At 45.1% G+C, this 16,999-nt stretch overlaps 1 protein-coding gene across 1 annotated transcript in view; it reads right to left on the bottom strand.

Annotated features, from left to right (window-relative positions):
- The window catches only part of AFF3 (ALF transcription elongation factor 3), a 325,782-nt gene extending 311,463 nt beyond the window's left edge, over nt 1–14,319 (bottom strand). The window contains exon 1 of the mRNA XM_074930285.1: nt 14,151–14,319. Within this exon, the coding sequence (XP_074786386.1) occupies nt 14,151–14,203 (53 nt within the window). The 5' untranslated portion in view covers nt 14,204–14,319. The remainder of the gene's footprint in view (nt 1–14,150) is intronic.
- Nucleotides 14,320–16,999: the final 2,680 nt, after the last annotated feature.

Raw genomic sequence — 16,999 nt, forward strand, 5'->3', positions numbered from 1 at the left:
CAGCCTGTTTGCCTACAGGTCAGAGCAACTTTTGGCCCATTTTAGTGTCTCCACTGCAGCCCGAAGTTTACCACTCCTCAGAGGTGGCAGGACAAAATGCAATCACAGCATGGGACTATCAGGCTCTGATCTCTCCCTGCTTGAGACACTCTGACCTCCACCGCCCTCAGGAAGGTCTTTACGAATTCACAGCTCTTAAACTAAAGCTCTCTTACAAAAGGAAATGTTTAACTGAGAGGGTACTCAGGATGCTGATGCCCTGAAGGGGTAAGATCATTCACCTGACACACAAAAAACATTCATGCAAAGAAAATGAAGAGTATATTTGAACTTGTAAGAATTTGACGCACAATTCACAAAAACCACCTAAGTTGACAGAAAGAGCCTCTTTCTGGGTGTGGGATTGTTTATATTTTCAGGTCAGTATTGTGGTTTGAATGAGTATGGGCACACTGAAAAATGATGCTCAAGCTTTAGTCTCCCATATGTCCCAGTCCCCCTGGACGTGCCCTAGAAATTCTGACATGAAAAGAGGAAGTCAGCAGTTTTGCCAGGACTTCCTAACAAGCCAGTCACGGTGGAAGCCTGACATCTAGAAGACTTGGAAAAGGGCCAGTTTGTGCACAGCATGTCCATCCTGTATGCCTGCAAATTCAGGTGCATCAGATTTATTATGCATGTGCAGATCACCTGATTTATTGCCATGGTTTATTACCAGGTGCAGCAAGGCCAGCAGCATATTCAGAACATGTTGGATTTACTGCACATACATGGGACATCTGCAAGTGCGCACAATCACCTTTCCTCCTGAGACATCCTAGGAGGAAATACAGGAACCATACTCAAACCGCTGCCTTCACTTTGGTTCTGTACTTGTCTGCAGGCAGAGACAGACTTCTGGGATAAAGTAAACGCAGCTACTTTAGCATACTCTGAGAGTATATTGTGAGAAAACTTGTTTGTACTTTTCAATCCTCCAGAGGGAACTGTGCACGAGAATAAGGGTGAACTAGCAGCATTTCAATAGAGCAAGCCTGTTTCTCTACCACACAGCAGATATATTAGCACCTAATGAGTTATGATGACTTCAGCTTTAACAGATGACTTTTCTTCCGCCAACCAAATTACAGTATAAGCACCACTAAAATTTTATTAGCTGGTTTTGCATGTGAATATGAGTTGAGGAAAGGAAAACACTTGAGTTACGTGTTTGTTCAAAAAATCGGAATTCCATTTTCTTTAAGACTTTCCATGAGAGATACATTTCCAAGTCATTTCTGCAAGTGGGAATTAGGGTATATTTGACAGGCATCCAGGTGGGGGCTCGAAGACTCTCTCTGATCCAAAGCAGCAGTACCGGAGTAGTACTCCGTAGTAGTGCTGTAACAGGTATATTTAATTAGTTCCCATTGGTGCCACACATGTTCTGATGAGGTGCTGGAATGCCTTGAAGAATATCTGATAGCTATCATCGTTTCAGTGTGCTGAGCCCTGAGGAGTCTCTCTCCTCGCTCATTGTGGAAGGGCTCCCAGGCAAGAGAGAGGTTACCTGCATCTCCAGGTATGGCCCTGGGGAGCACTCCCACACCCCCAAGACACTTCTTCAGGTACCATGCCTCCTGATCCTACCCAGAGCAGGGGGCTTGCTTCATTCACCCAGCCCATGGCTTTCTGCACCCAGAACAATGTCCTGTGCCTTCACTAGTGGCACAAGCGCCTGGCTTCCCCACCATTCCTGCACCTGAACCTGTCACCTTCAACCTGAGTCTGTAACAGTTGTTTTAGGTAATTCTGCAGGGTCCAGTATCATGTGCATGGAGTCAGCATTCATTTGTGTCAGGTCATGGAGACTGCTCAAGTGTACTCATTGCCTTTGATCTCATATGACCTCAGGCTCCAACGCTCCCACGAATAACTCCCTGTCACCAAGATACACTGTCCTACACTAGGGAACCTGCAGAACTTTAACACATTGGGATTATGGTAGCTCTAAACTATAATGCATTACTGAGACTGAGCTTACCCATCTACTGAGATCTTTGAGCAAGGGCATTTTTCTGCTGCTATACACATACCTCAGTTTGCACAACTGGACTTCATAGACGAGAGCCAGATGCAGCTGAGATGCCGCAGCAAACAGCATTTCCCAGGCAGGATGCTTTGACAATGACCCCCTTTTCTTTACAGCTCCTCACTGGTTTCCACTTTCCTCACCATGAAGGCCCTTTTTGCCCTATCCCCATCATTACAAAAAGTCATTACCAAAAGTTGTTACAAAAAGGCTGACTCTAGTCTTCTCTTGACCCATTAGGGCAATTCTCTCCAAGTTTCCAACTAATACCTTCAGGGTATCCCTGTGCTGTCACTCATGCTTGGGAGGAGTCCTCATAAACATGCACAAAATTGCTTCATTGTTCTTTTCGAGATTCTTGAAAAGAAAGTTCTGGGTTTTCCCATCATGCTCACACTCATGCATTTGGCAGCACTGTCAGGTTGGCAGTTTGCTGCGACCACTGTTTATTTGGACAATTAAAACACTCCCGTCTTTTCTTTCTGACTGGTTGTGCCTAAATCCATAATTTTCTTTTGTCTTTCACTTTCTCTGCGAAGTTTTCTGTCCGACGACTGGCTCTTTTTCCCGTGTCTGAACAGCACCTAGTGCAGCAAATCTGGGTCCCTACCTACAGGTGCAAAGTCCAATGGAAATGCACCTGAGTAATAACAGCAACCAACAGAAGGGTAATAGCTGCCACCCTCTACTGGAGCCAGTGCAGAGCACTAGCCATTCCAGTACATCAACAAAATATGGTTATGATGGGAACATGAGGAGTTTTACTGTTGCTTCTATTGGGGTAAAGAGTTAGGATGTTTCCCCTTCTGGGAAACGTTCATTGTAGTTTCATTTCAAATCATCCATGCTCCAGAATTAACTGCAACTTTCATTATTTGACTATTTTCCTTCCTCTTTTTAACTCATATGATAATTTCTTCCTTTTTTTTTTAGCTATAGGTTACTTTGCTGTACGCGAGTTTGTCACAGAACTCATTTTTCTAGTTACTTTGACAAACCTGACATCTTGCAGCTGTTACACATCTTGTTTCAATTACATCTCTAGATAAAAAGAATTCTCAAAGCCTGAAGGCTACAGATGGCTTCCTGGTGAGGGGTTAACTCCAGCTTTGTATTAAAGCCCTTTTGGAAGTCCCTTTTCTTGGGCTGTTCTCTTCAGCCTCCTTCTCTTATTTATTCACTTTTAATTCTGCTGTCTCACTTACTATAACCCCCATTCCTCTTTGGTCACAGGAGAGGAACTGGAGCCCCAGTGTCCATCCCTGCCTCCATCCCACCCAAAAGTGCCTTGGGGGAAGCGAAGCATCTATCACTTGAACCTTATCTCCACATATCATGCAGGCTGCTTATGGCAGGGCACAGCTGAACGAGCACAAATCAATGGAATGACAACTCGGACCACCACTAATCCCTAATAAATTCTGACCTGTCCCACAGACTTGGGAAGCTCTTGACAACTGGTGATGCTCTCGGCATCTGGCAAACCACTTGTGTCTAATTGGGTACCCTGAGATATTTACACTGTGCTTAATGGTTACAGAAGAGATTGATCACCCCATTCTTGGTATCTATCCAAAAAGGGTATATAAAATCCTTTGATCTTGCTAAGGCAGCAAAACATGTCTAACCATCAGTTATGTAAAGGTGGTTGTTATTAATTTGAATACTGCACAGAGAGGAAAGAACAGAAGTACCATATAATGAGATATATTAAGACTACAAAAGAATTAAGTGAAGCCGTTATGTTATGAATCATGATTTTATTGTTTAGCAGTCAGCTCTTGATGTAATTCAGATAATAATGAATGGGCTAATTCCTTCCACCTTTATTCAGGCAAAACTTCCATTGACTTCAAAGAGAAAGTTGCCCAAGTCAGGACTAGAGACTGCTGCATCTATTCTATTATTTGCAAATGCTTTTCTGAATATAAAGTGTTCCTTTATAATGGGCTATCACAAATAACAGTAACATTTACATAATATAAACCTCTTACATAAGTGTCTTTCATGTTCAGAAAAGACTTTTTATTCTTATTGCAAACTGCCATGTTAAAAGTTCTTCCACAAACCCTAATATTTATTAAAGTATAGGAGCATACATACAGACTTTCTCAGTGTACTATTTTGATCAGCTTTCCTTCTGCTCAATATTTTTCATTTCATTTTGCCATAATTTTTTTCTCAGGAGAATGTGTTATTTATTGATTATTAGCAAAGAGATGATTTATCATTGCAAATATTTCTCTTTATCATAGAAAACAGAGTGCCAAAAATGGGAAAATGTGCAAGCCTTGTTACATTTTAACAGATGCTAGCAGCATTTGAGGAAACAAATGAATAAATAGTCCTGCTTCACTGTTTCTCTCACTCTACATTTCTGTTTCTAAGTTAATGCTCTATATAACATTTCAAATTGGTACTTTTAAGTAATTCTTAAAGTAATGGCTCAAAACTTGAAAAATACGCTTAAGTGTAACACTTTCTGCTTTGATCAGGGCAGGACTCTTCAGGTTTTTGAAAAAAACAGATTTTTTTTCTCTCTCTCTGATTATAAACTATGCACTTCCATCTGGAACTTATTTTGATTTTGTGAATCTTAATGCCTCAGAAAAGCACACAGAACAATGGATGGGCACTCTTTGATTGTTTTAAATTGAAATTAATTAATTATGAAACAGCTGCAATAGTCTAAATTACTTATTTCCCCTTTCAGTGAAAATTAATTTACAGGCATTTGCAAAGCATACAAAAATAGAGACAAGAAAGTCTGTAAGAAGGAAAGCCATGTAGAATTGTCTATGATCTGTATTTCAAGAAAGTAAATAATTAATAGCTCCAAGGAAGCATATTAGAGATTACTCTTTCTATAATACAGTCACATTGAGCAGTAAAATAATGCTTTAAATCTCAGCAACAAATACAGTACAGAACTCAGTAGAGTTTACCTTTCCAGATAATAATTTTTTCAGCTGAAAACAGCAGTTTTTTTCACATTACAACCAAACTGTGACTTGAAAGGAGCTTCTCAGTCATTTAGTCAAGACAGATGAGCAATGAGTGTTAGAAAAGCTACCAAGGCATCAAAAGATCTACAGTCAAGGCCATTAAAGAATAGCTAATCTGCTCTAGTTCTAATTCTCTGCTAATGGGTTTCCTTAAATGTGCTTTACATCAGCTGTAATTAGTTCAAGATATTGCTACTTATATACTTCGAAGAACAACAAAAAAAAGGGTTGCATTTCTACCGCATAGTATGTAATCATGTTTGTGCAGCCATGCACCCAAGCTAGTAAGTTCTTGTGCAGTGCAAAGCCTCGAAGTGTGTCGTAAAGAGATACTTTGCTTAGATCTACAAAAGCCAGTGCAGGTGCAGCAGCAACAGCATTTATCTATTCTTTCCTTTGTTGGGGTTATCTCAATGCCATTTTACCTCAGATGTTGCAAATGTGACTCTACTAAACGGCCAGGGATACATTAAGCTGCATATATTGGAAATATGCACATTTTTACTACCAATGCTATGTGTTTGGAACAGATTTTCATCACCAGTAGCAGTGACAAAAAAAACTCAAACCCAAAACTCTTGCCACTTTTATGATAGAACACGACTGGGTTTTGAAGGGATTCACTCCTTAGAAAAAAGGTTCTTTTATCTGAGAGCACAGCAGTCTGACTCAATGACCTAGGAGAAAAGTAGGAACCTGTGGCCCTTTTGGACCCATCTACACAGTGAAAGGGGTAGAGCTCCACAAGCTAGCTGCAAGCACACTGGTATACCCAAACACACAAGGCAACGTGGTGATACTATTTCAGATCAGCTGGGATCATGGTGGTTTTCTTGCAAAGAGACTGAGTAAATAGACTAGCATATAATCACCTTTTGTACTAAGAAATTCCTGACAGTCTTCAGACCTAACCACAAAGCGCACTGTAACATTAATTTACTCTTTTAAACTGGCAACATTTAGCTAACTCAAGGTCATCATCCTGCAGAAAATGTGACACTCCCCTTGCCAAACACAAATGAAGAAATGCACGCTTAGCTTTTATTGCTACTTCGTCCTTTAAAAAGAGTTGACATGACAGGTTCCCTCCCTGGCTACTTCAGAAATAAGAATGTCTTCTATCGGATGCATATCAACATATTTATCTTCTCCAGAGTATCCCTGCCTACAAACTGTTCATTTGTTCTGGACTGACATTCAACCACCTATAGCACTTGCTGTTCTAAGACAAAGGAGCACAAAAACATTAAAATTACATCATTCCCTCCTAAAATCAACAGACCTGAGAGATAAACTCTCCTGGTCAATCAGAAGTGGTCAATAACAGAAAGAATCAACTTTCTCTTGGTGCAACACTCGGCAACATCAGAACAAAAGCTAACCCCCCACAGAGGAGGTTTAGGATATTTGCCAACACCACTCACACATCAGAACAGGCTTCCCAAAACCTTCACAGTGACCAAAGCAAAGAAGGCAAGACAGAAACAGGGAGATAGATGGCAGGAGAGACCACTGCTGGGATGGCTTCTGAATCTGAACTCTGCAAATTGCATACTTTACCAATGCTTTTTCCTCCTGATTAATCTGTCTGTTGTATTTGCATTTTTCATACCATCACAGGTCATCATAATACCCTGGCACCTAGATTGTACTATTATGGCAATGCATGGACTAGGAAGGCCACCCGTTTCTCCCTAATGGATTTCAAAAGTGATACATGCAATAAGAAGTGATCACAGCTCAATGCAATCAAAACATACTCAGTGTAAGAAGACACCACCTTCATCCTCTATCTGTCCACTCCTGCCATTCAGTCAAACGAGGCTCAGCCACAAAGGACTCTTTCTTTGGTCCAAAATATGTGAAAACAACCACAAGGGAAGACTGGGTTGCATTAAGAAGTTGTGTGGCTTTGTCAGATACAACCCTCTTGTTTTTAGTTTTAAGTACTTACAGTTGTGGATCATCTTTATTGAGAAACAAAACATAGCAACAAAAAAGTTTCTTAGCAAAGATTTCTGGTCCCTTCTGCATAATTTTAAGTGTTTCCTGACTGCTAAGACCACCACTGCTGCATTGGAACTAATTTATTTTTTTAAAAATACATAAAGGATCTCTGAGGATAAGTTTAAATTGCGTTCCTACTGTCGTATTTCCCAAGATACATCTGTATCCAGGTCCTTGGTACATGCATGCAGGTTAAAATCTTCCTAAGAGAATAAAACGCAGTCAACTTAAGTCACTAATGCTACTCTTTGTTTGCTTAAGGTATTAGGAAAGCTGAGACACCAGGCTGTAAGAGAGAAAGACAAGTTATGCATTTTTACCTTTGAAAAGGCATATAGAATGTTTAGCATGTAATATTAATAATTGCCATCATTTTCATTTAACTGTCACTATAGTTCATTCACTCTTTCTCCTAAACATAAATTTGTATTTACCCACAAATTATTCAGAAATTATACAGATTATTAACCGAGTATTAAACTGCAAGTTTCCATTTTTGTTCTCCTGGGGCCTTAGGCAGCACCAGCAAGCATAACCGGTGTCCTAACATTGATTTTAAGAGACAGAAGACCAGTGAGTAGCCATGCTGGTAATGATGCGAACACGGTGGGTTCAGCCAGAGCAAGGACCGGAGGGCTCCCTGGGAGCAGCCAGCCAGCAAGTCCAGCCCCAGCCAGCAGCACTGAAATGATAATTCCCATTCCCCAGCAGGGCAGGGTTCACGAAGAGGTAGTTTTGTTCAAAACCAAGGAAGCTTGGTTACAGTTTTCCCTTTTCCTACTTTCAGTTTTTTACAAAGAACCTGTGGTTTTCCACTGGAATTAGCCTTACAGCTAGCCAGCCCGTATACAAAGAAACTTTACACGGGTTTCCTAGAAAATACCATGTTTGTGAAATAGCATTTTGTGAGGATGCCAGTTCAAAGTTACAACTTGATCAGTCTGTTAAATGAGACATCGTCTCACACAGAATTTAACCTCCCTATTTTCTAACTGTATGTAATATCAAGTTTTCTTCATTTCCACTGATTTTACTTTGTGATTCCTATTGTTAATAACGTTATAACCTGACTTTAAGGTACCTCTGAACATACGCTGTGAATAATTGCTGGAACTCTTTTTATCCATGCTTTGTTGTTTCCTAGTCATAAATATGATGCAAATGGATTAATTTGCTATATGAGGTTAAAAACCTTGCAATTAAACAGTTGTTTTCTCTAATGAGAGTGTTGTGGAGTTGAGTATGATGTTATTGCTAATATATGGATGACAAGATGTTCTTCCCACAGCCAGTATTTTTTCTGTGGGGTTGTTTTTTTTGTTGTGTTTTGTTTTTTTTTTTTTTTCTTAACGGCCCATATTTCTCTTCCATGAGTTTTAAGAAACGTGATATTTTCCTTGAAATATTCTCACAGAGTGGGACATGCCATATGCACCTCATGCCCTCTTCCAAATCCTTCTCTTCCTCAACTTCTGATGGAAAACATCCTCAGACGAGCACAAATCTACAGTTCTGAGTCTTAGGAGAAAAGCCCGAAAGGCTGTTCTCTTCCATCACACAATTGGGCATGGGTGCTCAAACAGTCCTCAGGGAAAGAGATGAAAGCACATTCATTGTCCTACTGGTGCATCAAAATGTAATTTATCAGACAAAAACAAAGCAGAAATTAAAAAAAATAATTATTCTTTTAAAAAGTGTGACTGCAAATCTGACATGATGGGCCAGATCCTCATCTGAAAGGCCTCTGGACTTGGTGGAGACTTACACCAAATGAGGAGGATGCAGTACGCTACATACAGCAAATGAGCATTCACATAGCACAACAGACATATTTTTTAAAATATTATTCAGCTGATGTTTATAAAGTATTATGACCATGGAAATCTTTCTCTTCTTATTATTTATAATGTTTAGCACATACAATTTGTTCGGTGCTGTATGAAAAAACCTCAAACAATAAAAGTAATTCCTGACCCAAAGGGCTTCCAGCCTAAAAAAACAGGCATCAGGAAAAAAGAACATGCTGTGAAAGTAGGAGAAGGGAACAATCTATAGTTATTACTCATGTTATTGTTCACTCACAACTTACAATCATCACAGAAAGAGCAAATTTTTAGATGGGATCTCAATGAGGGGAAGGTGGTAACTGTGAGTTGACACTGGGAGGAAGGCAGAATGGGAAACACTACAAAGAGGGAAATACGAGGAGACAAATAGGATTTCAAGCACTACTGGTAGAAAGAGGCCAAGAGCCAAAAGGAAAGAAAGAAGGGACAAAGTCCAAGACACAGGCTGGAGTAGAGTTGTAAACGAGACAGGAGATAAAAGAAGACAATAACTTAATTTTTTATGAGAGGGAGGTATTATTGCTGTTTATTGTCTGCAAAAAAGGGTAATCTGGTCCAGTCTCTTATCCTACTGAGAGAACGGTTCAAGCCACCCCTCTCCCCTCGAAGTAGCTGCTTACTGTTACCTGAAAATAAGCATCCTGATACTTTATTTTGACTGAAGAAACATTTGTAGAATTAGCTTTCTAAAACTGTAGCCAGTAAACACTGCACAACATGAGAAAATATCTTGACTTGCAGAAATATAAAATGTAGTGACTAAAAGCTAGACAACCTGGGATCAAGAAGTTACAAAAGGTTCATTTATAAGACTGCTGGATGTCTGGCCACTTTTTGTTAATAGCAACTTTCAAACAAAACTCTCATTGACTTCAAATGGAACAGGAACAGACCCAAAGATAGCAAATGAACTAATAATTCAATACATGGTCTGTAAAACACGCTGGGCCACCTTACACTGTGGCATTTGATATTGATCTCAACTTGGAAGCCATACAGCCATACATTTTTACATGACTACCCAACCCCTACAAAACTGATGCTAATTCAAAATATCCAAAAGCATCAAACAAGTAGCAAATAAAATGATTACATACTTGGCTTCTTTTACACTGTTTTGTTTGTGGCTAACAAACGTCTTACACTCAAAATTATTTTCTTGTTTGGTACAACACAGTAAGTGCTTCAATAAATCTGCTAATTGTTTTTAATGAATGGGGAAAAACTCATCCTACGCATGTATCTTAGACAAACATGCGAGGAGGGCCTTTACTAAGTGGTCTTCACCAGGGCTATCACTGTGCCTAAATCTAAGCACAAGAGTTAAGGACCTGGCTGAATTTTGATCTAGATTTGTTAAATAAGGCAAATAACAACAAGAATGCCTGTAATGCATAACTAGTCCTGGCACACCAATTAAGTCCTCTGGTCTGCTCATTTGCTGCTTTCTGTCATGTATAGTATGTTTTCAGCTGTACAGGAGACATATAAAACTCCTCTAGCTGAGATTTTCCATCTCTTTTTGTCTGGTGTAAACAAAGACAGTTATGGGACACTGGAGAATCCACATCCTTGAGCCTGGACAAGTAAAACTACACATACAGCATACAAATAAATGCATGGAGGAAGAAAAACAGGAGATGGGGCTGTGGTTCAAAGTCGTTACTGCCGTGTGTTTGGGATAACTGTGTTAGTCAGCGGTAACACCTTGAGTTAAGTTGGGCTGATCATTCCAAAATGTTCCAGAAAAAGCTTACCAAATGGGCACGAGTTTTGTTTATGCCACAGATTGGTATGTTTTCTTAAAATTTCTATTTGAGTTTGTACTCAGCTTTCACTATTTGAATTATAGTAGTTTTCTGGGAAGCAGAAGTGTTATTGGCATCAATACAACCTGGAAAAACTACTGTTTAGTAGAAAACAGCTTACAATATTCTCCCATCGCAGCTTACTAGTTAAATACTGTCTTATAGCCATGACACGACATATGATTACATTTTCTATGCTACAGCAAAGTGAAAGACATAGCACATATTAACTGGAGAGCAAATTCATTAATAGTATAAAAGTAACAATTAATGAGAATTGATTAGCATGCTGCTGTTCATGTGGAAGCCCCTTTTGATTTTCCAAGAACATACCAAATAAAAAAAAAAAACCACAACACTTTAGAACAGCACGTTAATTTTTAATTACTGCACTTCTAAGCAAAACACTCACCAAATACTGCAAAAAGTGGATTTTCAGTCATAAATTAAGTGCACAAATTGCCATTATGACTACATTCAGAAGAATAAAGGACAACATTCATTCTCGCTGCAGAGAAAATTAAGCCTCTTTAAGTGTTGCTCTTTGCCATGAAGTACTTCCTATCTATGTGGTATATTTTATTTCCCTTTTTGGCAACAATTGCAATGCTTTGAATTCATCCTGACAAGCATTTGGAGCTCGAAATTAACATACCAGCTTTGTTTTGGTCAGTTTAGTAGTCTCCAAATTAGGTTTCTTGAGAATGTCCGTAACCTGCCTGTTGGGAAGCAGCAAGCAGGCAGGACAGCAGGAGGGCAGCATGGGGCAGACACCCTGCCTGCGATGGGAGACCGACCCAGGGCCCTCTGCCACAGCCACTGCAGCACCGAGGCACTGCTGGCCTTCACAATGGACTTTGGAAGCTTTCACTAAGCGAAAGTGGGGTTTTAATACTGCTTGAACGACTTTTCAAAATGACTATTCCAAACCATTTGCCAAAACAGCTGCTTGATGATAAACTTCCAGCCCGTGATTTCAGATACTCCAAGCCACAGCTGGTCAGCAAAACCTACTGCCCCAAAAAGGATGCAAACATGCAAAAGCAAACACCTGCAAACCCCCTGCTTCCCCGATGAGCTCCTCTTAAAGTAGGCGTGATCCCCTCACTAGGCACTGCTCCGGACATTTGTGGGTTCAACCCCTACACAGGGGGTGAGAGTTTAGCCAACAAATGCAGGCCTACCACTATGCAAAGGCTTTTAAGGCATTATTTGAAGCCCTTCTGTTGAACCTATCTTCTAAACTGCAGCAGCTACAGAGGAAAACAAACAACAAGATCTATGAAACCACAAGATCACTTGCAACGCAAATGCAGACATTTTTAAGCAGGTAATTTAGCTGGAAAATGGTTGCTGTCTCTTTGGACCCGGACAGGAGCCTTATGCTGACCATGGTCATTTGAAAGTGGCTCCACAACAGTCGAAAAGCATGCTAAAAAGGTTATGAAAAGGAGCACTCGCCAGACAGCAGCCTAAAGCCCAGCTTTCCAGAGTAACACTGTTAGCTTTTCAAATTCAACATTAACTCCAATAGCCAGCTTGTAGAACAGACTAATGAACAGCATGGTTTTGCCAGAAAAAGAAAATTCCCCCAAAGTTTGTCTTCATTCAAGGACAAAGGAAAAGCATTCTGTGAAAGTATTACTTCTCCCGTTCTTGTTTATCAGAAAAAAAAAACCAAACCCACAAGTATTTTGGATGTAAAACTATGTGTGTGGACTGAAAACTTAAGATCAGGCCAGAGATAAATGTTATGGTTTGGATATAAACGGAATATTGGTATTTATAATTGAAACGAGGACATAACCTTAACTTGTGTCACAGGCAGAAACACTGTAATTAAAAACTTTTATGGGGTAGTAACTAATTTTGTATTATACGTGCTCTTTAAAGTTCCCATCGCAATATAAAAGTTTTATTAGGCTGGATGTTATCAATGTATGCATTTATAAGCACCCGCATTATGCAGTGCAAGCTGTTCTCATCATCCTGAGATCTTTCCTAAGAAGCGGCTCAACTAATGGGACTCGCTGGTCCGGTTTATTTTGTTACACCTGCCACCGAAGAGATAAGCCGGCGCTGTCGGACGCGCACCCTACTGACAGAAGCGATAGATCACAGAACACGTTAAAAAAAACCCGCCCACCGTTAACCGATTTCAGGCAAAACTCATCTCCGCTCCCCAAAGTATCGAGCCAGCCGGCCGGACACAAACTGCCCCGGCTGGTCTCAGCACGGCACCCCCGGCGGAGCCCGCCCCGCCCCACGGGGACCCCACCACCCCACGGGTGGGGGTGGCGGGGCCCCGCGGCACCCCACCCGGGTCCCACCGCGGGGGTGCGCCGGGATCGCGTCCCACCGCGGGCTCCCACGGCGGCGTCGCACCGGGGGTCCCGGCGCCGCCTCCCCGCACCCCGGGTGGCCGCGGCGGTGACCGCCACGGAGCGAGTCCGCGTGTGCGTGTCCCCGCCCCGCGCACCCCAGCCGGCCCCGAGGGGAGCCCGTCGCCCCGGGGCCGGGCCGGGCGGGCGGCGGGGAGCGGCGGCCGCCCGGGGGCAGCGTGGCTCCCGCAGCAAACTCCGGGACTTGGCAGCGGCAGCGGCTTGAGGAGGGTGGTGCGGGGGGGGCGGGAGGGGGGGGGGGGGGGGAGGGCAGCGCTTCCCACCTCCAGCCGCTAATGACATTTCTAGAAATTGTTTCCCCTCCTCCCTGGCAGCCCCGCACCCGCCGCCGGGGCGGGCAGGGACGGGGGGTGCGCAGGGGGAGGTCAAGGGCATGCAGGGGGGAAGGAGGGGGGGAAGGGGCAGGAGAGAGCAGCAGAGAGGGGCGTCGGGGGTGGGGGGCAATAAAGGCGGCCCGGAGGGGGAGTTGCGGGGCGAGGGGGGTGTGCGTGAAAGGGGCGTGCAGGAGGGATGGGGATGAGCTACGGGGGTGCAGCCCGGGGTGCCAGTGGCGGGTGAGCGCAGGGGATTACTGCGGGGGTGAGTGCAGGAGACCCCCCCCCCCCCAGCCAAACACCACATTCACGTCCCGGACCCACCCTAGCAGCCAGGGGATAGGGGCACCCTTCCCTCTGCCCCTCCCGGGCCAGCAACGTTGGGAGAGCAAGTGGCAGGGGAGACACCTCCCGGGGTGCTGCACCCTCTCCTGCTAATGCACCCGCCGCCCCAGTTATTGGACTCCCGAGCCGCTGCACCCCCGTTATTGCACACCACTACCGCACCCTCAATTTATTGCGCCCCTCCAGGTAAGCGCACACCCACCCCAAATTATTGCCCTCTCCCCCAATTACTGCACATCCGCCAGCCATCGCACCCCCTTCAGTTAGAGCACACCCCCCCGCTATAGCACTCCCCACAGATCCTGCCCCCTCCCTCCACGCCCGGGGGGAGGCAGAGGCACCGCCACTCACCACAGAGAGTCCAGGTCCCACTCCTGAAGGAGAGCTAAGTCGAAGCTGTCCATGGTGAGCGATGTCAGCGCCACCGCGCTGCAACCACACGGCGTCCGGGGCGCATCTTAACTGCACCGCGGGCAGGGCGAGGGCGCGGAGCACCCCCGGCGCCGCCGCCGGCCCCTCTCCGCACACGCGCGGGCGGGGACAGACACCCCCCCCCTCTCCCCGTCACCACCTTCCTCCCGCTACCCCCTAAAAAAAACCCAAACAACCAACACACACCCCCCAAAACCCCTCCCCGTGCCACCGCTCCTTTGCAAGCGGCGCGGCTCGGCTGGGCTCGGCTCGGCTGAGCTCGGCTCGGCTGGGCTCGGCTCGGCTCGGCCGCCGCCGCGCTCCGCTCCCGCCCCGCTCCCCCGCGCCTCCTCCCTCCCCCCTGCGCGCCGGCAGCGCGGCCGAGGCGGCGCCCGCCCCGCGCACGCTGCGCCCGCGTCCGCGCAGCGCCCGCGCAGCGCCCGCCCGGCGCGGGGGGCGGGCCCAGCCCGCCGCTCGGGAGGAGTTGGTGGGAACTTGCACCCCGAGAGGTTTGCCCGAAGAAGTTGGGTTCGGGATTGGGGGTTTTTCTCCCGCTCCTCCTCCTCCTCCTCCCTCTCCGCGCGTGCTCCCTGCCCCTCGGCCCCGTGGGGCGCCCCGGATGCCCTCGGGTGGGCCTCGGCACACCGGCTGGCCGGCACCTCAGGCGTCGGGAGCACCAGGATGCTCGGGGGAGAAACGCTGGGGGAGAAACTAGGAGTGGGTTGTTGTGGGACAGGCCGTGGCCGCAGGGCCGGCTGCCCGTCAGCAGTTGGGGGGCTGGGGTCGGGTCGGGGGGGGTTGTGCGCCGGTTCCTCCCCAGATGTGTGGTAAGCTGCACTTGTGCAAATCACAAATCCCAGCTCCTACGGGCTCCATGTACATACAGGTCTACCTAGCTCTGCACAGCAGGTCAAAGATCCCTGGTACGCGTGAAACCTGTGAAGACGAGTGACCTCTGGGGAAAAATAAAAGTACCGGCGTTTGGTACTTGCCGCCCGAAGACAGCAAGACCCTTCGCACTGTCCAGCCTGCGTGAAGCACTGGCTGTGATATCTGGCTGGCCAGGGGAGGCAGGCTCTCCCGGTTTGTAGTTGCTGAATCACATTAAGAGAGGTTAACACACATTAAATACTTTCCAGAATATTGGGCTTTTTCAGCTAAGCTGAAAGGAGCTGCCAGAGAAGTGCCATGTCATCGCAGACAGGAGAAGAAATGTGCAAAATCTGTGTTGAAAAGAGGGGGCTATATTCACGCCACGGTGCCAACGCGAATAACCACGGGGCCATCCCACACTGGGAGATCCCTGCTCTTGGAGACCAAGCCAACGCAGCTTGCCGCTGACTAGCAGCACCCCGACGTGTGTAGCCCTGGCAGCCCAGAGCAATGCACAGGCTCAAGTATTTCTGCCGGCTTCTGAACCAGTTTTGTAGCTGTACGATATTTGTTCCTGAGTGGGTTAGTTCGCTTTAATTTAGGGTTGGTAACCCTGCACAAGCCGCAGCCGCACCTTTGGCTGCAGCGTAAGCACGCTCCAAGGGAAAGGTTTGAAAATCCATACGTTTGTACGCAGGTCTCGGAGAGCCATCTGAAAATCCTGAGCCACTCCAGAGCTGCTTCTGTTCCCTCGAACAGCCAAGGTGGTGCTGCCTCCTACTGCCAGAATCCCCCGACCCTGTGGATGTGGAGCATCTTCAGCCTGGAGGGACCCCCCCGGGAGCCGGCTCCTGTCACGTCTGTCTCCTCACCTTCCCCAGCGAGATGGAGAAGGACGTGTCCCGGGTCGGGAAGGCATGTGGCACCCCCTGTCTAACCAGAGCAAATGAAGATAGAAATGAAAAAAATGAGGCCAGTTCAGATGCCAGGCTTTGTTCAATATTAATGGACACATAAAACCACCTGAAAACAGCCTTTTCTGTTGGCTGGGGTAAAGCTTAGCATGGCTGAAGGTAACATTCTCAACAAATACATTACTTATGTGTGAAGGAGTGAAGGGCAGCATATTTACACTGACCTTTTTAAGCCACGGCCTGTGATGCCTCACGCTTCTTACTTGAAGGGAGATTTTGCAACCCACATTGCAGTATGTCCCTGATTCTTTCCCTGGGTCCCACCTTACACAGGGATTTGGGGAAGTACTTAAATCACCCTTGAAATGCTACGTACAGCGGGGGAGGCATAGGCTGTCTTTATGGACTAAATCACTAGAGGTAGACCCCCTTTACATCAGCGCTGGAACTGATTGTAGGTCATTCTGTAAAGCGTGAGGTGGACTGCGATGCTCGCAAGTGGCAGCTCACAAATGTGGGGCAACTTGGAAGTGAAATTCTGTAGGCTAAATTCATCATCCAAACTGAGATCAATAGACAAAGTAAACAAACAGCATGAACAGCACTGAGTAAATTAAATTTCAAACAGTAATACATAATGATAGCAACATAGGCAGTATGTTTTATGTTTTTAATATGTCTTAACACACGAGATTTTTTTTTTTTTAATTTCTTGCATGTATATTATTACCGTGGTGTTCTTTTCTTTCCCATCATGGCCATGATTCTCTTCTCATGCGGAGCAGAGAACATCAAGACTAATTGCATTGAAATTAATGTCAACTGAAAATCTCAACTGCTTTGGTTAGCTGCCAACTGCTGGAAGTTTCCCCTTTTTCCCTCTGGCCTTGATGCCAATTTTGAAACTCTTTGTATGTGAGGCCTCACCTACAGGTTAACCTTCCACCCCTGATTTTGCTTCCTCTGCGATGTGCCTGGCTGGACAGGCTTGTGGCTTTGCTG

This window comes from Athene noctua, chromosome 1 (genome assembly GCF_965140245.1).
Source record: "Athene noctua chromosome 1, bAthNoc1.hap1.1, whole genome shotgun sequence".
Classification (NCBI taxonomy): Eukaryota; Metazoa; Chordata; class Aves; order Strigiformes; family Strigidae; genus Athene; species Athene noctua.